The 21,904-nt window shown below is 35.3% G+C and overlaps 6 protein-coding genes, 1 long non-coding RNA gene and 1 other non-coding gene across 9 annotated transcripts; 3 read left to right on the top strand and 5 right to left on the bottom strand.

The window, feature by feature from the left end:
- Positions 1-843: 843 nt before the first annotated feature.
- On the top strand, positions 844-2,833 carry LOC110681847 (pentatricopeptide repeat-containing protein At3g26630, chloroplastic-like). The gene has a single exon (XM_021857983.1). It carries the CDS (start codon positions 999-1,001, stop codon positions 2,283-2,285), a length of 1,287 nt encoding a protein of 428 aa, XP_021713675.1. The 5' UTR covers positions 844-998; the 3' UTR covers positions 2,286-2,833.
- A 98-nt stretch (positions 2,834-2,931) lies between these two features.
- Positions 2,932-4,258, top strand: LOC110681851. The gene has a single exon (XM_021857988.1). It carries the CDS (start codon positions 3,662-3,664, stop codon positions 3,866-3,868), a length of 207 nt encoding a protein of 68 aa, XP_021713680.1. The 5' UTR covers positions 2,932-3,661; the 3' UTR covers positions 3,869-4,258.
- Positions 4,259-5,353: 1,095 nt separating this feature from the next.
- LOC110681849 lies at positions 5,354-6,496 on the bottom strand. The gene has a single exon (XM_021857985.1). It carries the CDS (start codon positions 5,891-5,893, stop codon positions 5,684-5,686), a length of 210 nt encoding a protein of 69 aa, XP_021713677.1. The 5' UTR covers positions 5,894-6,496; the 3' UTR covers positions 5,354-5,683.
- A 123-nt stretch (positions 6,497-6,619) lies between these two features.
- Positions 6,620-9,933, bottom strand: LOC110681848 (nuclear transport factor 2-like). The gene is made up of 2 exons (XM_021857984.1): positions 9,509-9,933; positions 6,620-6,912 (listed from the first exon to the last, which is right to left on the bottom strand). Exons 1-2 carry the CDS (start codon positions 9,806-9,808, stop codon positions 6,838-6,840), a joined length of 375 nt encoding a protein of 124 aa, XP_021713676.1. The 5' UTR covers positions 9,809-9,933; the 3' UTR covers positions 6,620-6,837.
- An 805-nt stretch (positions 9,934-10,738) lies between these two features.
- Positions 10,739-10,820, bottom strand: TRNAS-UGA. Its single transcript has one exon. It is a non-coding gene; the product is annotated as a tRNA-Ser (tRNA).
- A 1,487-nt stretch (positions 10,821-12,307) lies between these two features.
- Positions 12,308-16,473, top strand: LOC110681846 (protein NUCLEAR FUSION DEFECTIVE 4-like). Of its 2 annotated transcripts, XM_021857982.1 has the most exons (4): positions 12,886-12,967; positions 13,651-13,804; positions 14,388-15,319; positions 15,628-16,473. In XM_021857982.1, the coding sequence occupies exons 2-4, from the start codon at positions 13,742-13,744 to the stop codon at positions 16,121-16,123; spliced, it is 1,491 nt and encodes a 496-aa protein (XP_021713674.1). In that variant the 5' UTR covers positions 12,886-12,967; positions 13,651-13,741; the 3' UTR covers positions 16,124-16,473. The 2 variants fall into 2 exon arrangements, with proteins under 2 accessions (XP_021713673.1, XP_021713674.1); XM_021857981.1 differs by lacking the exon at positions 13,651-13,804 and having other exon boundaries at positions 12,308-12,967; positions 15,628-16,123.
- Positions 16,474-17,441: 968 nt separating this feature from the next.
- LOC110681845 lies at positions 17,442-18,602 on the bottom strand. Its single transcript, XR_002503348.1, has 2 exons — positions 17,960-18,602; positions 17,442-17,855 (listed from the first exon to the last, which is right to left on the bottom strand). It is a non-coding gene; the product is annotated as an uncharacterized LOC110681845 (long non-coding RNA).
- A 1,040-nt stretch (positions 18,603-19,642) lies between these two features.
- LOC110681844 (peroxidase 55-like) lies at positions 19,643-21,435 on the bottom strand. The gene is made up of 3 exons (XM_021857980.1): positions 21,085-21,435; positions 20,471-20,662; positions 19,643-20,324 (listed from the first exon to the last, which is right to left on the bottom strand). The coding sequence occupies exons 1-3, from the start codon at positions 21,322-21,324 to the stop codon at positions 19,749-19,751; spliced, it is 1,008 nt and encodes a 335-aa protein (XP_021713672.1). The 5' UTR covers positions 21,325-21,435; the 3' UTR covers positions 19,643-19,748.
- Positions 21,436-21,904: the final 469 nt, after the last annotated feature.

The following is a 21,904-nucleotide window of genomic DNA, read 5'->3' as shown; positions in this document are numbered from 1 at the left end:
TCATTGATTACCCACATAATAGAGAAAAATAGACATAAATAAAAGACGGGGAGAGTATGTAATTTAGGTGTATACACTGATTACTATTAAGTAGGTTATTTATTATTCTATATTACGGAGTTCAAGTTGTTTTACACAATGAAATTGGTTGAATTTGATATTTTTAAAAATACATATTAAAATTTAACTATCAAGATCTCATATTCCCAAGTAATTACTGGTGTATCAGAACAAGACTAGATAATCACACGATAGAAATTCATTCTAGACCCTAACCAAAATTCATACTCCTAAATTACTTAATTAATTCTTCCGTTGTTTTATTATTACATGTACATTTCTAATAAGATTAAACTTTGTGACCTTAAGTTTACAAAATGCTCCTACTCTATATATCAATCATAATAATATATTAATATATTGTCATATACTCACAAAAATTTTCTTACAATAAAAGTAAAATGTGTATTTTTATGACCTGATCTCATTGATTGAACTAAACTGAGCTGAACTAAACTGAACTTATTAGAGCTGAATTGAACTTAAATGAACTTATTAGAGTTGAACTAAACTAAACTGGCCTGAACTTATTAGAAGTGAATTGAAATGAACTGAAAATAAATAAGGATTTTTTGCAAAAAACCACCTTTTAAATATTGTTTTTTTGCATTTAACCAATTTTTTTAAAAAAGTTGCAAAATCCATCAATTTTGAAAATTTTGTTGCAATTTTAAAAGGTGGTTATTTGAAAAAAAAAACAAGATTTAAAAAGTAGTTTTTTGCAAAATTTCCAATAAATAAATAATCATATCAAAATAGGCCCTTAAAAGTCGAGGATTCAACATAGATAATCGGATTGAAGTAACCATAAGGAATGTGTGAACGAAGAAGCAGTTGGGTGGCCCGCCTAATCCATCCACGAGCCACGGACACATCCCCTTGGCCCTTGGGCAGTTGCAGACTTGCAGCAATGCTCTGAGTTCAGAGTAGCTGCTTTCATGGCCTTATGCTTCTCCTTCCCTCCCGATTTTCTCTCTCCTCCAAATTTCCAACCTCTCCTTCAAAACTGCACCAACTCACAACATCTTACCCAAATCCATGCCAAAATCATCCGTTCAAAACTATCTACCAACCCCATTCTTGCCGCCCAATTACTCCGCCTTTATTCTTCATTTGGCAATCTCAACTACGCTTCTTCAATCTTCCATCGAATTCAGTCTCCTTCAACCTTTTCCTGGAATCTCATCATCAGAGCTCATACAATCAATTCTTCTTCTTCAAAGTCTCTCATTTTGTACAATCTTATGATATGTGCTGGGGTACCACCTGATAAATTCACCTTCCCTTTCGTCATCAAAGCTTGCGCTGCTTCTTCGGCTGTTGAAAAGGGTAAGGAAGTTCATGCTTCTGTTATTAAATCTGGGTTTTATTGTAAAGATTTGTTTGTTAAGAATACCCTCTTGGATATGTACTTGAAATGTGGGAGTTTAGAGAGTGCACGCAAGGTGTTCGACGAAATTCCTGTGAAAAATGTTGTGTCTTGGACTACTATGGTTTCGGGTTTGGTTGGATTTGGGGAGTTGGATTGTGCTAGGGAACTGTTTGATCAAATGCCTGTGAGAAATGTGGTTTCTTGGACTGCTATGATTAATGGGTATGTGTCCAATGGGAGGCCTCAAGAGGCGTTCGAGTTGTTCTCTCAAATGCAGGTTGAAGGAGTAAAACCTAATGAGTTTACTCTTGTTAGTTTACTGAGAGCTTGTACAGAACTGGGGAGTCTTAGTTTAGGGGCTTGGGTCCATGAATATGCTTTGAGTAATGGGTTTAAATTGGATGTATACCTTGGAACTGCCCTCCTTGACATGTACAGTAAATGTGGTAGCTTAGAAGAGGCAATAAAAGTGTTTCATATGATGGAAAGAAGGAGCTTAGCTACTTGGAACTCGATGATTTCGAGCTTGGGTGTGCACGGGTGTGGGGATGTGGCATTGGGAATTTTTGAGGAGATGATTAAGGAAAAGGTAATGCCTGATGCAATCACATTTGTTGGGGTATTGAGTGCTTGTCTTCAAACACAGAGAGTGGATGAAGGTATAAATTACTTTAAATTCATGATTGAAGAGTGTGGTATTGTGCCTATATTAGAACATTATGTATGTATGTTTGAGCTGTGGAGTCGTGCAAAGGATAATGTCCAGACCATTTCAGACGAAGGTCAAAGCTTTGTACAGATGACTGAAACTGAGATGTTTGAGGAAAGCCTTTATGCTAGCTTACCTAGATGAGTTGTATGATTTTTAGACTACCTAGTGTTTCATTGGCTTGTTGGATCACTTGGTTGATATGCCTTCTGTGCGTACCATGATTGACCGTGTTGGTAATTTCCAAATGAGTTCAAGCTGCAAGCTACCGGGTTGTGGAACTTAGGTGTCGAACTGTCGATTCTAAGTCAAGCAGTAGTGTACAGATATTGATTTCTGGTGACTGCAATTATCCAAGCCCAAGATCCCAATACCAGTGATGGAAACCAGGCTTTGGAGTGAACATGGGGTATATGCATTTTCTTTCCTTTTTCCCTTTTTTATCCTTTTCTTTTTCTTGTCCTCAAATTCTCTTGCTGCAAATATAATTTAATTTTAATTTTAATGAAATACATAAATCATATGTAGTACTTGTATGAATTTCAACAGAATGGATGACTTTATCAACAACTGGATTGGGCTTTGTGACTAGGGAAGCTATTGAGTTGTAGTAGTCTAAATCATATGTATCTTGTTACATGAAGGACCAAGTGTACAAATATGAGACAGATTAATATATTGATGTTCAACCATGTCCATGAGTAAAAATCTTAATTAGCAGTAGTATTTTCCCTCCCTTTCATGATGATTGGGTCCCATTGATCAATTTTTCTCAAATCCCCACCAATTCAGTTTGACAGCAAATACTGTGCCCTAGGAGTCATACATTGAAACATTGATGATGCACGTCTCCAATTCAGACAAATAAGAGGATATAAAATGTCTAGCTTTCCGCTAAATAGACTATATTGCGCAAGCTTAAGGATTTTTTTTTCCTTAGTCCTTAAACATCAATAGAGAATTCTAGATATTCCTGTTTGCTACTTTCTAATGACTGGAAAGGCCTCCATTTGACTCTTGCTAAGTGGAATGGGCATGCCTGTATATTTTAACCAAGTAGAATAAACTTTATCTGCTGTAGGGTCCCCTGTCCCTCCCGACCACTAAACTATATTAGCAACTCATATTAGCCCATGTAATTGGTAGGTGATCGAGATTATTTTAGCTCTCAAAAGAAATACACAAATAGGGACAACGGGCAGCTATCAACTGAAAGCACAACTAGATACACCCTTCAAAGGTCCATGTGAGCTTGACTCCTAAAATGCTACCTTATCTAGGCAAATTAAAGTCATGAGATAATGTTAAAAGAGGGAAAGTTGGGTTATTGATTCTTCAATTATTTAGCTTTATGGGTATCCTATTCTCTTCCATATCGTAGTGCACTTGCATAATAATTTGGGTCTGACCCCTGCTTTACATTCTCATTTCCTGGCTTTGCCTTTTTTCTCTGCCTTTGCCCATCTCACTTGTCTCTCATCTCCACATAGTATTAGCTTTTTGTTCTAGTTGTACAAAAAATGAACGATTGGGCTTCACCGCTCATAGCTACAGCCCTGTTTGCATTCCTCCAACCAGGTTTGATTCTTCAAATACCGGGAAAGCAACAACCAGTAAGTTTCATGAACATGAAGACCAGTGCAGCATCCATTCTTTTCCATGCTGTTATCTACGGTTTGCTGGTCATGTTATTCCTTGTTTTTCTTGATATCCATCTCTACGTCTAAGAGGCTGCAAGATTATTTTTTTTTCTGAAGAGAAGCTGCTTAGCTTTCAGTACTACATCTGAAGGGAGGGGAGGCAATTTTTATCTTCCTTAATTTTGTTGAATTCAGATTGCATTTCTGTTGCAGCTCTGCTTCAGCATAAATAAGAGCACAAATTGATGCTGTACTATTCTGCAAGCTTCTTTAGGAATTTGGGATTTTTTTTTTCTTGTAGTAAAATGTTTTTCTCACAAATTATCAAGTTTGGTCCTCATTAAGGAGTATCCCTGTCTCTGAAATTATCAGGGACTAGGGATTCCACTCATTTCAGGGTGTAGTATAATTTAAACTACCAATTATTTTAATTCATGTATTTATCAATTTTGGTGTGCAATTAAATGAATTTATGTCTTTTTTTTTTTTTGTTAATTATTGCCACTGCCCTATTTTTTGGTAAGATAGAGGCCCGCTGCCCATGAATCTTGGCCTCTCGACTCGAATATGCGGGCTTGGCCAGTTATTTTGAAGTACTCAGGTTAATTACTTTGGCCAATAACTTGGTACTATAATGGTATGTGAAGTATGAACCGTTGAGCTGTTGTTCATACAATTTTCTAGGTTTTTTTGGGGTTTTTAACAAAAAGGCCACATTTGACTTATTTGACCAAACATTGGTAGCATTTGATTTTCATTTTCTTAAGAAATTTTCGTATGTATACAGTAATACCCATATGTTGATTTTCAACTATTACTGAAATTACTTGTATAAATGATGAATGTGGCCTATAATTTTGAACTAGCTGACGTACCCATAGCGATGCTTAGTTAAACTCGTGTAAATGAAGCTTTTCCTTAAAAACTCAACAACTTGAATTATATTTTATCTGTAAAATTGAATAATATCTTAATTTGTGCTAGACTTAAATCAACTATCAATATGAACAACATATATACTTAATGACTTAATCACTGTTGTAAGACCAACAATAACATCTTAATTTAAGAGAAGATAACTGGATGTTCTATTGACTTTTCTATCTTTGCTGATTTATTTCTCCTTTAAGAACGTAAAAATACGAAATTTGATGGATTTATAAGAGTACAACTTAAACGTGATGTTAAGCATATATATATGTGAAGCAACATGCACGCTTTCCCTTTATTATTGAATATTATGGTCATCATCGCATTACAGTAGATGACTTGAGCAAGATTTGGAAAAACATGCAAGTAATAAAATCTCAATTCAATCATATGTTTCCAATACGGCAGTACTCGTGGTTAAAAAAATACAGTATTATTAATTTTACTGCTCTGTATTGTAAAGATAGCAATAAAATTTTAGTGTATCATACTACGGTTTGCTCCTTCTCTGTTGTTACTCAACCTTGTGAAAATGTAAAACAATAACAATACTCCAATGGAACAATTTTACAAAAAGGGAAAGGAGAGAGTACCCGCTTCAGTGAAACCCCCTAATAAAATGGACATATAGAAATTGAAGAATTTCCTCTGTAAATTAAGAATTGTATTGAGTGATAAATTATGAGACTCTACATCACATCAACAAACACAATTCTTGCTGATGTTTAAAAAAAAACAAACAAACACAAATCTAGTCCACCAAATTAGTTGGGTGGAGGCAAGAAAATGACAAAATCTATAAGAGATTTTTTTTTTAAAAAAAAACAGAAAAAATTCCGGTACCAAGGAAAATTTTACCTTGTACAACTAATCAGGATCATAAATTATGTTCCATCATCAAATATTTTTTTACAAGAAACTCGCATAAATTATGATTAGTGTCATACAGAGCTTACAGGGCAATCCTCCTTGTTAGCCAATGTAGACATGAGCACCAGCAGCCAACAATAAGATGCTGATCAAAGTGAAAAAGATGAGCGAATGAACCAGTATGGATGGACCGCTCGTATTGAAGCTACTGAACTCAACCACCCTGCTGCGACCGGGAATCTGTACAAGAAGCCCTGGTGTTAGTAATATGAACAACACCACCGCCACGAAAACTGGCCCCCAATCACCCATTCTGCTTCTCTTTGTTTAATGATCTTACCTTTCACTTTCTTTTTAATGAAGCAGTGTAATGAAGTCATATTTGCATTTGTTTGGTTATATAAAAGATGAAGGGCTGTGACAAAATGAAAAGAGTGCTCACGAAGAAAAGTGTCCGCTGCAAAAGAAAATAAAGTTAAGATGACGACAGAATCAAGCTATTGCGATCGATCACGTATAGTATATATTTAGTCTACAAGCTCCTAATTTATACAGTACAATCTAATAAGCTCGATTATGCACCTTTAACTGTTTGTAATCTTGATAAACCCTCTATGTTCTTTAAAAAACATATTACTCCCTCCGTCTCTAAATGTTATTCATACGCTAATGGTGATCGTATCACAAAAGCTAGGAAATTAAAATTAAAAATAATTTTTTTTGCATTACAAGTGGGCCTTCACGTGATGAATCTTGGACATAAGTGTGTTGTCTCCAGATTAATTAACCCACCATATTAATATATTTGTACTAATCAATATATTCAATTGGGTTAACATAAGTTGGTAATCACATGAGGTCAATAGTAACATGAAATTAAACAGGATTTAATTGTACTTTATGTGATTAAGTAACCTAATGAACATGTGAGTTCTGTCTCATTGGTAACATAAGGCAAACAAAATATATAGCTCAAGCTCAACAATGGTATCAGCAGGAAAGGACAAACATTAATATTCTCGGAGGGACTAAATGCAATTAAGGATTCGAAAGCGTGTCCAAAACTTCATAAGAAAATCCAAAATACGATCAAAACAAATTCGACAAGTAATCCGCAAAATTACATTTCCATTCATGTTTGTGGACTAACCATTACTCTCAAGCAACAGCATACAAGAGCAACTTTGATCTGGTAGCTGAACACTACAAAACCTCTTTCGTGTTTTTTGACTGAAATTTAATGTGATAATGTAGTTTCAAGCATAGTTAAGCCGGAATATGTCACTCTGCACATAGAAGCTTCCCTGAGGGGTTGGCATCAAATGGAACATCTGCACTCACCAAGAAACGAGATTAGATAAGGGTAGGATCAACATGGAGCAGAGCAAGCTAAGCAATATGTCATGGAAAATAAAACCCAATGGCTGCCAAACCACAATTTCTCCTTTATTGGTGTATTATGTATTACTTTTTAACTTTGAAGCTTTTATGACTAGATACTTTTCAATTTCCATCATCTAATTGCAAACATGTTGCAAGCTAGGCCTACATATTGCCATATCGTTAAAGACCTGTCTTAATAAATTGTTCTGCACTACGATGGTACATTCAACCAATTACGGCTTGCTTGCTAAATCAATCGGTACAGAACTTTGTTAAATAATTCATACATCTTGCAAGTTGCAGCCTAGATTACACTTAGTTCAGTTCAATCTAAGCTAAATTTAACCTAATAACACCATCAAATACCCTAATCATGCAAACAAGCATCAATAAATAGTCATTTTCAAGCATAAGTTTAGAATCTCACGTCATATGTCAGATAATCCTCTTAACCAAGGCAAGAATTTTTAGCATGATAACCAACCACACAATCAATTCCGTCAATTTTGCACTATAATTTACTGATTACTCAGTTATTCAGTTAAGAGAAGCTGGAATTAATAGCTGTGGATAACTGATGCTGCTCGGGAGTAAGGTAGATAGACTACAAGAATTTTAGAGAATTTGCTAATTACGTCATTACGTGCTGAGGATGTATTATTGCAGTGCAAAACTTCAGAGGGTTGGTGTAATATGTACTTTTAAGCAAAAAGTAATACGAAAAAACATAACACAATGGCTACCAAAATTCCAAATCATGGTGGCTCCTATTGGTCTATATACTTTAATATTCATGACTGGAAATTTTGAATTTCTTTTTCTTAATCAAGTTCAAGAAAGCTACAGTCTTGACCTAAATATTGGTAAAGAGCTGCAAGCTATCTTAAATAAAATCATATAGGGAATACATTTATTTAGTACTCCGTACATGACTTAATTCAACAAACTAAGGCTCGTTTGTTAACAGTACAAGAATCCCTAACATATACTTTGTACAATTATACACAGTACAGACAAATGTAAATCTTGCAAGATCTCTTTGACAAGCATTCGAGAAAAAGCACAGGAGGCGATGTAGAGTAATGAGAAGGAATGCACACTTCCTACTTTCTCTGATAATACTAAGGGAAAATCACATTTGTGGCTAGAACTTGGAATTTTTTGTTTAAAAGCTAGATAAACACTATTGTTCTGGATGGCATGACTATAATGCCTTAACTATCTTTTATTCCAATCAACTAAATGAAAAAAAGGGACTTGCTTGTTAGCTTCATTGGTACAGATATACAGAACTATCTTGACAAACTCATTCGAATTATAATATATTGCAACTCAGATATCATCACCTTAAACTAAATCCCACCTGAAAACATCAAATATCATCACATCAACATACAACCATCACTTTATACTTTCAAGTATAAAATCCTATAAATGAGAAATATACTTTTCCTAGCAAAAGCATCATGGCAATCCACCACTACTATAATTACTACTCTGTTTGACTAAGCAAAGCTGTAAGGAATAGGTATGGTTGAGTGATGCTGAGCTGGCTGCTAGAGCCAAGGAAAACATGCTAATTCTATGCTTAGAAAGTTTTATAGCTCTCCAAACTTTTTCTCAAAAAATATTTCAAACCAAATACAAGTATATTGAATCTTATGTTATCTTTGAATGGTCTCTATATAATGCCATTGTCAACAACTCAACACGATGCTCTCATTCAACCCCAGTAGGCTGCTGATTACCAACAACACTTTCATTTTCCACTAATCACCAACATCACTTTAAATTTCTGTAATAGCCATCTTTCTCCATCCCAAATACTAATCACATAAGATATTTGGACAAGTCTCAATCAATTACCATTTAAAGTAAAAATAGGGGTAATTTTAAAGTCTTATTCAATTTGATTTCATTGGAAAACCAAACAATTCCATAGAAGCAATGGTTAACAATTTATCAGTACTCTTTCCTTAGCTCATTCAATCCCATTCCATTGTAAAACCAAAGAACCCATTAAAGCAATGAATATCATTACCCTTTAATTATCTCATTCCACTTCCTTTCCTTCAACCACACCAAATGCACCCTGAGTGTAAAGAGCATGAATCTTCCACTTATTTGCAATCAAAATGGGTTCATTGCTGTAAATTTTTGAAGATTAACGCCTATTTATCCAATAACATTAACATTTCTCCAAATTAACCTTCCAAACCCAATAAAATTAGGTTAACAAACAATCAAAAGAAAGCTCCAAAATTTAACCAATACCAATCCACATGAAAATGACCCCAAAAAAATAACAAAATTATAAGCTCATTTGATATTAGAAGTTAATGTCAATTAGCATATAAAGGTGTTGATACCCACCAAAGTAAAGTATTGAAAGGGACCCTAGAATCAAATCAAGCCGGATTAAATCTCGTCTACACCAGTACCCTTTGGCACTCGATACCAACCCTTAAGAACATTTTACAACAACTAACAACACAAATAATCCAAATACTAAAAACCCATCAACAAAATAAAGAGAAAATTTACCTGACTAAACTTGAGAAGGTGCTGTTCACCAGCAAGCTGAAGATTACCACTAACAAAAACAAGAAGAGTACCATTTGAGCTAGAAGGCTGGCAATCAGTAGTAGTGATAGAATGTTTACACTGCTCAAAGGGTAAACTTGTAAGTTTACCAACAATATTTTGAGCACCTTGAAATTTTTGACCTTCAAAAGTTAACATTGAGCTTTCTTGGTATAAACTGCTTAAAGCTGCACGATTTGTGTCAAATGTTGAGTAGTAGTGTTCTACGAATGCTCTTGCTACTTGATCACCTTGCTCCATTTTCTCTCTCTAGATTTTGCGCCGGAGATTGTGGTGGTTGTTGCGGCGGCGGTGATGGGGTTTGTGATTTATGAGGAGAATGTTGTCAAGGGAATGAAAAAAAGAGCAGGGTTTTAGAGACTGAGTGAAGGGGGAAACGGTGCCGTTTTGATGGGTTTTAGATTATGAAGATTAGGGCTGTCAAAAGCTGACACGACACGAAAACCCGACACGAACCCGACACGAAATAAGCGGGTTTGGGTCAAGTATTCTCGACCCGTTTACATAATTGGGTCGACACGAACTCGACACGAAATTAAACGGGTTAGGTTTGGGTTGAAATTTTCAACCCGAAACCGACACGCGTAACCCAATTATATAAATGGGTTGAACGACAACCCGCTAACCCGAACCCGACACACTTAACCTATTAATAAAGTAGTAATAAAAACCGAAAATTTTGTTCTAAACTTGTAATTTTGTAAATTGCCTTGGCACCATGTATACATTTAGATAATTTTTGGCAGTTAATTTGGCGGATAAAATAAATTTCAACTTTTGTAAATTAAAATTTGGCTGTTAATTTGGGACAATTCTTATGTATGGTTGTGCTGCTAAAGCAACCAACTTTAAATTCTTGTAGTACTTTTGCTATAATTACTAACTTTAAACTCTTGTAGTATAATTAATGAATTAATGATGTATGTCTTTTTAATTTTTATATTGAATATTATAGTTTATTACATACTATATGGGTAAAAGGTTACACGGGTAACCCGTTTAATAAGCGGGTTAGGTTTGGGTCAAGGGTTTTCAACCTGTTTAATAAATGGGTTAGGTTTGGGTCAAGGGTTTTTCAACCCGTTTAACATCGACACGAACACGAACCCGACACGACACGACCCGTTTGACAGCCCTAATGAAGATGAATGAAAAAAAAAAATTGAAAATCGTCGACAGCAGGGTTCGAACCTGCGCGGGCGAAGCCCAACAGATTTCAAGTCTGTCTCCTTAACCACTCGGACATATCGACATATTTGTTTAATAATGTGATTTGCTTATATTAATTGGTGATCTTAAAAACACTCCCTCTATTCAGCGAGGGGACAATTTTTCTCAAAACTACGGTGGTTTTTTTTTTTTTTTTTTTTTTTTTTCATTCTTTAATCAACCAAACCTTCAAAAACTAGTTAAAATAACCAAGTTGATGTGCTCGCCAAAGAGACCATGATGCTTGTACTACGGAGTATCAAATTTTAAAAATTAAAATAATATTATGTATGATTCATGACCATTCAACATGTCTTTTATGAAGTTTCAAGTTTACAAGTTTATATTGAGTTTATATTGTATCAACCTAATATTATGTCGGACTACCGAGTGCTAACCTAGTGCATGCCCACGGCCCACCTTTAGCATGGCTTCAGCCTGCAGGGCCACAGGGGTTTGTACTACATGTATTCGGGGTAACAAATACAAGACGGGATGAATGTGTAACACGGCTCATGCCTATTCAACCTTTTAGCGAGACAAGAGTATATGCTACTTGCTTTTAGAATCTAGTTTCGTGGAGCCCTTTCTTATCTCTATTTCTCTTATAAGGGTTACATCAGGGTAGATCTACATACCATAGAATATATGGATATTGAATTATTGATTTTTGACTTATTAATTTAATTTTTTTTTTTCCTTGAAAGAGACTTATTGAGAGCTAATAATGATGCTCTTTTATATTGGAAACGTGATTTTTTGGAGTAAATATACCAAGTATGTGGCATTACACCATTATAGTGATATTGATATAGACAGGCAGCATGGTCGGTAAGAGATATTTAGCGACTTTTTTAAAAAAACAAAATTTCTCTCTAATACTCCATACCATACAAGCCTTTGATAAATATGATAATTAATATCCTTAATTACAAATTGCACTAATCAAAGTTTCTATCAAAGTATCAATTGATATTTTTAAACTACACATTAAAAAAACTTATGCATTATCTCATATAATAGCCCTATCTGTATACTGTATATTAATAAGAATTTGTGGTTAAAGTTTTTAAATCTTAACCATGCAAATATAACTAAGCACTGACAAAGGTATTTTTTTTTTCTTTTTTGAAGGAATTATACGAAGGTGGTGGTTGGGGATATATAAATATATAATATGAAGACGTTGTAAACTTGTAAGGTATAACTGAATCACACTAACACACTTTTTTTTTTTTTTTTGGTCCGACTAGTATCATGTGAACTTTTGCCAGCTCTACCTTAGCCAATAGCCATCAATGAAAATTATAATTTACACTTCACATCAATATAAATATACTTAGACTATAAATACTTGATTATGTTTATTATAACTAAGAATAATGATTTGGAATGTACTTGTATTTGGTATCTTCATTTAATCGAAACCGGACAGCACAATGCCGTCCTTGATCCCTTCCTTCCATCTCTAAGAAAAAAAAGGCCGTCAGTGTGACCTGGTTGGTATATATTTGCATACAAAACTATTAAATCTGGACCTACTTTGTTGCTGATTTCTGCTTTCGATTAAAAAATCCAAGTTGAATACAACAATACTTATTTTATAAACAGCTAGGCATTCATTAGTCGTACACCACTATTTAATTTTTTTTTTTTTTTTTTTTTTGTGATATTTCTATCCTATCTTCTCTGCCCCTCGTGTTCTTTCTTACATTTCAAACCTTAATCTTCCTAAATTAGAAATAATCAATCAAAACCCACTAAAGATAAGCAATTAAAAATCGGACAAATTTCTTCTTTTTTGCAGATTTTGAATTGCAAAAAGAAAGAAACACCCACAAAAAAAGGGTAAAAATGAGTGAATTTAATGAGAGATTTAAAGCATTTATCAACAATAGATGGCTAGTATTTGTAGCAGCAATATGGATACAAGCCTGTGCAGGAATTGGGTATATGTTTGGGAGTATTTCACCAGTAATTAAGAGTAATTTGAACTATAATCAAAGGCAAGTAGCAAGATTGGGTATTGCCAAAGATTTGGGAGATAGTGTTGGGTTTTTGACTGGTTATATTTGTGAAGTTTTGCCTTTGTGGGCTGCTCTTCTTGTTGGTGCTATTCAAAATTTGGTGGGTTATGGCTGGGTTTGGCTCATCATCACTGGTAAAGCCACCCCTTTGCCTCTGTGGGCAGTGAGTTTTCTCTCTCTTCCTTTTCTTTTTACTCTTTCCAATGATAATTATTTTCTGGGTATTTGAAAGTTGCTGTCTTTTTTTGGAACCATGATCATACAAGCATTTGACTTTTATGAATCTATTAGTGGATGATTTGGGTTGCTTAAGTAACTTTTTTTTTGCAAGTAATTAGTGATTTTGGGTTGATGATTATGGTGTTTGATTACTGGATTAATGACTTTGTGAGTTGTTGTGAACTTGTGATTGATTTAAGTATGTTTAGTTTGGTGTTTTGGTGATTGATCTTGCTTTTTTGAGTACTTCAATGCCTTCTTTGTTGTGATGTAAGATTAGTCATATACTCATATTCAGCAAGCAACAATCTGGTGTGGATCTAAAAATTATAATTGTTTATTAGATATGTTAAACAACTCCCTCAAAAGTATTATTGGTGAAATTATATAAATTAGTGTAGATGAAATAGTTGTGTATGATTACTTGTAGTAGAGATTAAAAGAAAATTAATACTACAATTAAAAGGGGTTGTTTTTCGATACTTTTCAGTAACTAAGCAAGGTTCTTAGATGCTATGAATGATGGTATTGTGACTTTGGGCAAAAAGGCAAAATGGTTTGGTTTAGAAGAACTAGAACTTCAAATTACTAAAAATATTGATTGTTGTATCCTATTCCATGTTGCAGGGGAAGTGATTGTTTCTTGTTCTCCTTGAATTTTCATGTGGCACTGAATTCCTGTTTGGGTGGCTTTTCCATGGCATAGATACTCGTCTTAATGGATATTTGCTGTAGGCCTATAGCTGAACTGCTGAACAACTCTGTCACTTCACATCACAACGTATGAAAACACCTGCTGTATAATGAAATTGGATTATGCTTAGCCTAATTGTATTTGATCCTTGAGCTTTTGTCTACTTTAATGTACAGTAGATTCTCATAGATTTGAAATAACACAACATAAAGGTGGATAACTTTTAGTTATTTAAACCTAGTGATCTCCTATTGTCAATAAACTAGTAATTTGAACTATTACCTTTGCGGCATTTATGGATCTCTATAAGCAACGCATCACCACCGCCTTGCCACTGATACCAATTGTTTACCTAAGGTGTGCTCTATAACTTGCTCTGCTGTCATGCTCTACTGCTCTCAGGGATATGGTATAGTTTTACTTCCTGCAGGATTGATTTGTTGAGGCATGAAATTCATTCAAAGTATGTTTAGATGCTTAACATATCTGTGGCTCCAGAAGTATCTTGGATTTCTTATTTTATACTCACATGTTACGCTTATGTTAGATGCTTGAGATCATATTGCAAAGTGTTATTGAGAATATATGATATGTAATGTAACGACCTATTGAACGGATGAACTACTTTGGTCAAGATCAAATTGTATTTACTGGATACTTTGTTCTGCAGATGTGCCTTCTTATATTTCTTGGAACAAATGGGGAAACATACTTCAATACAGCTGCTCTTGTCTCTTGTGTGCAAAACTTTCCAAAAAACCGAGGTCCAATTGTGGGTATTCTGAAAGGCTTTGCTGGGCTGAGTGGAGCAATATTGACCCAAATCTATGCCCTAATTCATAGTCCTGACCAAGCATCACTTGTCTTTATGATCGCAGTTGGACCAACTATGGTAGTTATTTCCCTTATGTTCATAATAAGACCTGTCAAAGGTCACAGACAAATCCGGCCTTCTGATGCAAGAAGTTTCTCATTTGTCTATAGTGCTTGCCTTGTGCTGGCTGCTTATCTGATGGGGGTGATGCTTGTTCAAGATCTGATTGATGTCAGTCATACTATTGTTATCATATTCACCTCGATCTTATTCGTAATCCTGTTGTACCCTATGTCCATTCCAGTAATAATGACTTTTACCGAAGAACCAAGACAGTCGATTGAGGAAGCTCTTCTTCTGGAGTCTGAGAAAAAGGAATCTGGAAAAGCAGCAGAATCTGATACTGAAGTTGTATTTAGTGAGCTTGAAGATGAGAAACCAAAGGAAGTAGACATGCTTCCAAGGTCGGAGAGGAAAAAAAGAATTGCTCAGCTGCAAGCCAGGGTTGCCCAAGCAGCGGCAGAGGGAGCAGTCAGGGTTAAGAGAAGAAGAGGTCCTCATAGGGGAGAAGACTTTACATTAACACAAGCTCTCGTTAAGGCAGATTTCTGGCTTCTCTGGTTTCCGTTTGTGCTTGCTTCTGGTTCTGGTTTGACTGTAATTGACAATCTTGGTCAGATGAGCCAATCTTTAGGCTATGATAATACTCATATATTTGTATCCATGATTAGTATTTGGAACTTCCTTGGCCGTGTTGGAGGGGGTTATTTGTCCGAGATTGTTGTCAGGTATGACTCTGGTTCACATTTTCTTACTCAATTTCTGCTGACTATGATATGAATTATGAAGTTATGCTACTCAGACTTCACCATAACTGGAAGTTAGGTTACTAGGCGTTTAACTGTGTAAGTTTATAGATATTGCGTGTTTTTTTAAAACCATAAAGAAGTGTGAAGTGTCCATACTCATGTTGGAGGGTGAAGTATCCAAAACAAACACTTGAGGAGAAATAAACAGTCTCAGTAACTTACTTAGACATGAATTCTTATTTCTATTGTAGCACATTTATAAGCCTACTATTAATGCTTGTGATCAGGGATTATGCTTATCCGAGGCCAGTGGCGATGGCTGTGGCTCAAGTCATACTGGCAGTTGGCCACTTCTTCATTGCAATGGGATGGCCAGGGGCAATGTATGTCGGAACCCTGTTGATTGGGCTTGGCTATGGAGCACACTGGTCTGTTGGTCCTGCTACTGCCTCTGAGCTCTTTGGCTTGAAGAGTTTTGGAGCATTGTATAATTTCCTTACCTTGGCTAACCCAGGTGGTTCATTAGTGTTCTCTGGTCTTATAGCTAGCAGTATATATGACCGAGAAGCAGAGAAACAAGAACAGCAACGCCATCCTCATGTTGGTTCTTTCTTCAATGGTACCCTTACTTCAGAAGCATCAAAGTGTGAAGGTTCTATATGCTTCTTCCTTACTTCCATGATCATGTCTGGATTATGCATTATCGCAATTTTCATGACCATGACCCTCGTATATCGGACTAAACCTGTTTACGCTAGCCTCTATGGGAAACCACGTACCTGATCTGGGGAGATGGGGCTATTTACTATTGTTTTCATTCTGTGATTCACGTCCACAAGTTTTTGTTAGATTTCTCATAATGTGGGATACAATATTCTTTCTATCTCAATCCTGTACACAGACCTGTACACAGACGACAGTACGCCCTGACCTTCTCTTGCTTGATACTGAAGCAAGTGTGTACCTTATTGTTTTGGAGGTCAGTACTTCTTTGAGATTGAATGTAAACCGGTATTTTGTCTCTAGATGTTGTACTATAGTATCTGTCCTCCAAACTGTGATATACTCTGGGAGGTTTCTTTTGAATAAGATCATTCTTTCTCCATATGTGGTATAATGACCTTTCTTGTTCATTCGCTCTCTGTTCTGTTTATTTATTTATTTATTTATTTTTTTAATTTTGTTTATATACTTAGTATTTCACAAAAATATTCTAAATGGGAAAAGCAAAAAGGATCGGAGGGAGTCTATATAAACTTCATGCTTAGTCATGTTACCAGCTACGAGAGATGCAGAGCGTTAAAATATATTCATGTACAAGTGCAATTTAAATGACAAATGTTAAGCATAATTTTAAGCCTAATCATATACTCTGTAGAAGTTTAATACTGCTACTTATTACATACTTTACTGTAAATGTTTTTTTTTTTTTTTTTCCCCTTTGAAAAGGGAATCAAGACAGACTGAATTTTGTCCTTTAAAATTAAACTACATGTGGTTATATTTTGGTCCTTAATTAAACCGACAGAAATGGATTAACTTGAGCAACATTAGTTCCAAAAACAAACCGCAAAATAAGGATCAAGCCAAACACTCGCCGCCTCGGATCCAGCATCTGCCTTCTTTGTCTACTAGCTCCTGTTACGTGTTTTGCTCTAGGCTCTGATAATCTACAGCAAGAAAAAATTATACCCTTTTCTGCATCCTGAGTACTGTTTCACTTCATTACGGAAACTGTCGATCTAGGAAATAGTAGTGCAGAGTAAGGAAAACTAGACGGAATCAACTCCATTGTAAAAGCTGAATGATTTTTTACACTTATTTCTAATTCAGATAAATTTATGCATTCCAATTAATATTATGTATTGCACATTTTAAGGATAATTCTGTGATTAATCTGGTATAGGATTATTATTTTGGGAATTAAACATTATAATATGATAATACTAACAATGTAGCTGAATTTTCTGATGTTTCTGGCTACCTGTGACTGATGTTCACTTGCTGATAAAGGGGATTAATCTCCAAATCTTTTATAATGAAACGAACATGAAGATAAGAAATTCTGAAGTCAAATTGTTATCCCATGTTAGACTATCTGTGAGCATAAAGATGAACTACTAAGATAAAAGTCCTGCATCAGCCAGATTTCTGAGGCAACTAACATCAGTTTTGCTTCATGCATTTCAATGCTAATAACATCACTTATGTGCACATTATTTTGCAGGCATTGAAACCATTGAACAGAACATGTACAAGCGTGAACTTTAAAGCTGGATGTTAAATGAAATGACATTTCCTAGAATGATTCTTCATTTGTTGGACAGATTTGCAGGAATTGCTCAATATAGGCAGGGTTAAGTGTAGGGTCAACTGGGTTAGAGAGCGAGAAATTATAGAGAAGTTTTGTCTATATGACTGTGTCAAATCCATCACCAGCCAGCGAGAGATTCTCTGGAACATCTTTCCCTGCATCTCCGTTTGGTGAGAAAATCATAATTGATGCATCACCACCCTACAGAAACAAGGTACAAATTTGTTTAAGTTGCATAGAATGTAAATTTTATCTATGCAGTTGTTTAATATTTCAAAACTAGAAGGCTTGATCATTGCTCTCACCTTGACAAAGCAGTCATAGAAAAACGACGAAGAGTTGCTTGAGCTGTAACAAATGTCTGTTGGAACTTTACTAACACAGCCTTTGTAACAATACCCTCCACAGTTGGACAGCTAGAATCCTTTTAGTTTCCTAGCTTCTACATTGCCTACTGACAATAACCTGTTGCTTTTTAGGTAATTTTAAAAGGTTATAAGCATTTATGTAGCCAATGGGAGCTAAATTACAAGAGACTTACACAAAAACAGTGCGAGAACATTGGCCATTCACCATTCCATTAAGAAGTAATTGGGTTAGGATATATGCATAATCAGCTTCTACCTAATCGTGTCACATTTTGGTCAATGGGTTTCGTCATCCTAGAGTTGTTTAATACATAATGGTCGTTCCACTAGATATAGAGAAAATGTCACTAAATGTAGGTGCATTCAATCTTTAAATTGTTTAAGTGGCTACTAGAACATGGTAAGCGTTGGTTGCATTGTCAGGCCATTATCAGACAGATTGAAATTGTATTGAGGCCTCTGTTTTTAGCTTGCAGTTTTTGCCTCAGAGATGATTCATGTTTATAGACCGAGTTTTCATATATAAATAGAGATCATAAGCTTGTATAAGTGCCGAATTCTCATTTTTTTTTTTGCAATACTTAGCAAATAAACTGTACTGTGAGATTTCTAGTGCAGACTTCAGAAATAGGCAATTCTGTATGGATTCTATATTGTTCTGGATTCTGCCTTAGGCTGTTCTAATGTTCTAGATTCTATAATTTGAAAACAATAAAAAAAAATCAACTCAAGATAATCATGTTTCACTGAATCCATCAGTACAGTACAGCACAATCTAGTTTAAATTAGGTTATTAGGTCTATTAGGAGTACAACCTAGGCACTCTTCAATAAGCATACATCAGTGAAATTAATGTCAAAGTATATTCAGTATTTATACGTAGACATTACCATGTTGTTCTGGGACAAATAATTTCAAACCGAACCAATCAAGTGGGCGCAGCATGGATTGTGACTCATGAGACTCGAATATGCTCAAAATAAAAATTCATATATGTGGAATGCAGAGGGGAGGTAAGTAGATCAAATAACTCAATTATTTGAGTCTATAACTATGGGTTTTTTCGTACTCTTTATTTGCATATTTTGCTTGTGTTATGCTAAAATTCCGACTTTTAGACCCCATCAAACTTGCTCGATAAGGACATATAAGTATATAATTAAGGTGTGTGTTACTTTCATTATCTCTAATGCACCAATTTGGACCACTAAAATATGCTAGTGTTTTATGTTAAGCTATCAACATACGTAGGTACTTATTGTCTTAGTGCTTCATGTGCTAAGGTTGATACAACTCGACAGTTGACATGAATAATCAATGCATCTTCTTTGATTCTTAAGCTAAAAGATAGCTTTTACGGATTATAGCTATGGGCCGGGTATGAATGTTACACCTATTATTTGCAAGTTGTATTTATTTCAAGAATGTCTAAATAATCACAACCACCAACTTAATTTTTCCTGTAATTATGTTAAGACAACATATGCAGAACAAGGCATACACATTCATCGTCATTTACCCGTTTCTTACAGTTCATACAGTATATACGTATTTTACGAAAATTGGATAGCACGTAACCTTGTTGCGTGCCTACTTTGCATCTTAATAAACAAAAATTAATAATGTAAATATATTGGTTGAATTAACTTATGATGCTGTAAGAAATAATGAATATATATTGCAGTACAATTTTTTTGTTGTCTTAAGGGATAAATGTTCTTAGGATTCATGAGTTGAATGCTGCACAGTTCCTTCTGATTTCACCTTGATTACCAGTTTTTACACCAACTCGACCAAGCTTTCTCATCGCAGTAACGAAAGCTGCATTAAAGTTGCCTGGATTATTGGCAAAATCAATAACTGTTGGTCTAGAAGCCAGGTTAGTGAAGAGCTCCTGATCTGAAGTAAGCAACCCCCTTCCTACAAATAAGTTCTTGTAATATGTATTGTCGAATGTATTCGAGCTCAAAGGGTCCAAAAAGGCGACAATGTTTGGGTTTACACCTGGTGGGCATTGTTGCTGCAACTGTAGGGCATATAAGGGGTCCAGGGTAGGATCAATAGGGCTAAATTGAGAGTAATTGTAGATACGTTTTGAAAACTTCGAGCAGTGGGCTGCACCTATGGTGTGAGCTCCTGACAGCGCGACTAGATCAGTTTGGTTCAGGCCATTCTTGGCAAACAAGTTAAGTAGCTCGTTAAACTTGTGGTCTGGTTCTGGTAGATGTTTTGTGACATCTGATTTCTTTGACCTTAGCCCATCTCGACGTCCAAGTTCTACACTGAATGAAGGGCCTCCTGTCTGAAAACATACGAAATTAACTATCAATAAGGGACGATTGAGGCCTTGAGGGGCTGTAATTGATGGGTCGTATGTAATATATAAAGGCGGTATTGCAATATGTTACTTTACGCGTGTTAGAGCTCCCAATATAACGTGGGACTTACCAGAACTACAGCCTCTCTGGCAGCAAGAGCCAGAATATCAGCACAAGAGACTACACCGGGACAATTAGCCTCAACTGCTTGCTTGGCCTTTATAACCGTGTCAAATCCGTCTCCTGCTAGCGAGAGATCATCATCTGAATCCTTCTCTGCATCGCCATTTGGTGAGAAAATCATGACTGAAGCATCACACCCCTGTAAAAAAATGAAGGATTATTAGGTAAACACTCACACTCAAGAGTAGATAAAATTTTTTAGTAGTACTTAATTTGAGTATTTTCTTATTTGTCTACTAGTCTTGGACTACTGTATTTTTCTGTTGAGTGTTTTGGTGCACGTATAATGGCTTAAGATAAGAACTAACTTGAGGCGTCCTTATAACCATATGGCCTAGCTACCTAATAGTTGAAACAGTGACCAATATTTAAAGTTTTATTTATTTATTATTTATTTTTTTCAAGGGTGTTTGAGTAAAATAGTGTTAAAACATTGCATAATACGAGAAAATCATTTACTCTGTATAGTCTTAACTCGTCACACTAACACTATACAAAATGTTTATTTGCATTTAAGATGATAGGTATGTGGTATGTCATAATTGCATGGAAGAGCATTACCAGAACAAGGCAGTCATGGAAAAACAGACGTAGAGTTGCCGGAGCTGTTACGAAAGTTTGATCATGTTTCTTCTTAACAGCCTGTTGCACTATACGTTCGAGACGAGGGCAAGAGGAACTGTAAAAATTTTCCGATAATTGAGCTTCACCTCCCTCAATGACCATCATAATGATCATTAGAGTTGAGCAAAGTATTCTCCAATCTTCCATTTTCTTCCTTGCTTTTTCCCTTGAAAACATTTCAATAGGGTTGCTAATAAGTAATAATAATGTATACTCCTTACAATAAGCTAAGCTTGATGAAGAGAAGAAATAAGATGTTTGTACACTATGGCCTAAGCACCCAACTTATTATATAAATCCTTTGTAGTAGTGAATAGTGATGTTGTCTTATTGTGATTAATCAATTAAATTAAGCCACGTCAGTTTTGTTCTATTCTACGTGGCTCTCCATTAGAAAGGTCAAATTGGACAATTTCATTTATGCAGCCTGGAATTTTGGCTTCATTAATTTTACTTGTTCCATTGCCCCAATTTTAGGGTTATAACTTTACTATATCAGTGTCCTAAATTCTGAAGATTTTTCCAAGTTAAGGATAGAAGTTTATTCGATAAGTACTCATTATATGCATGGTTGACTAGCTTGACTCATTCGCTTGGTTGATTAGCTTAACTCATACGTAGACCTGTTAAACCTGAGAGGCACATGATGCATACTAGTATTTTAAATTGTCGGGGTACCTGTTGGTTCATTATTTTAAACTATGTACAAGGGTATTTTATGAAATTTCCTAATAACAAAGATGGTGTTTAATAATAA

Source organism: Chenopodium quinoa, unplaced genomic scaffold (assembly GCF_001683475.1).
Source record: "Chenopodium quinoa cultivar QQ74 unplaced genomic scaffold, ASM168347v1, whole genome shotgun sequence".
In the NCBI taxonomy this organism is placed as follows: domain Eukaryota; kingdom Viridiplantae; phylum Streptophyta; class Magnoliopsida; order Caryophyllales; family Amaranthaceae; genus Chenopodium; species Chenopodium quinoa.
This window is presented reverse-complemented; position numbering and strand designations above follow the sequence as displayed.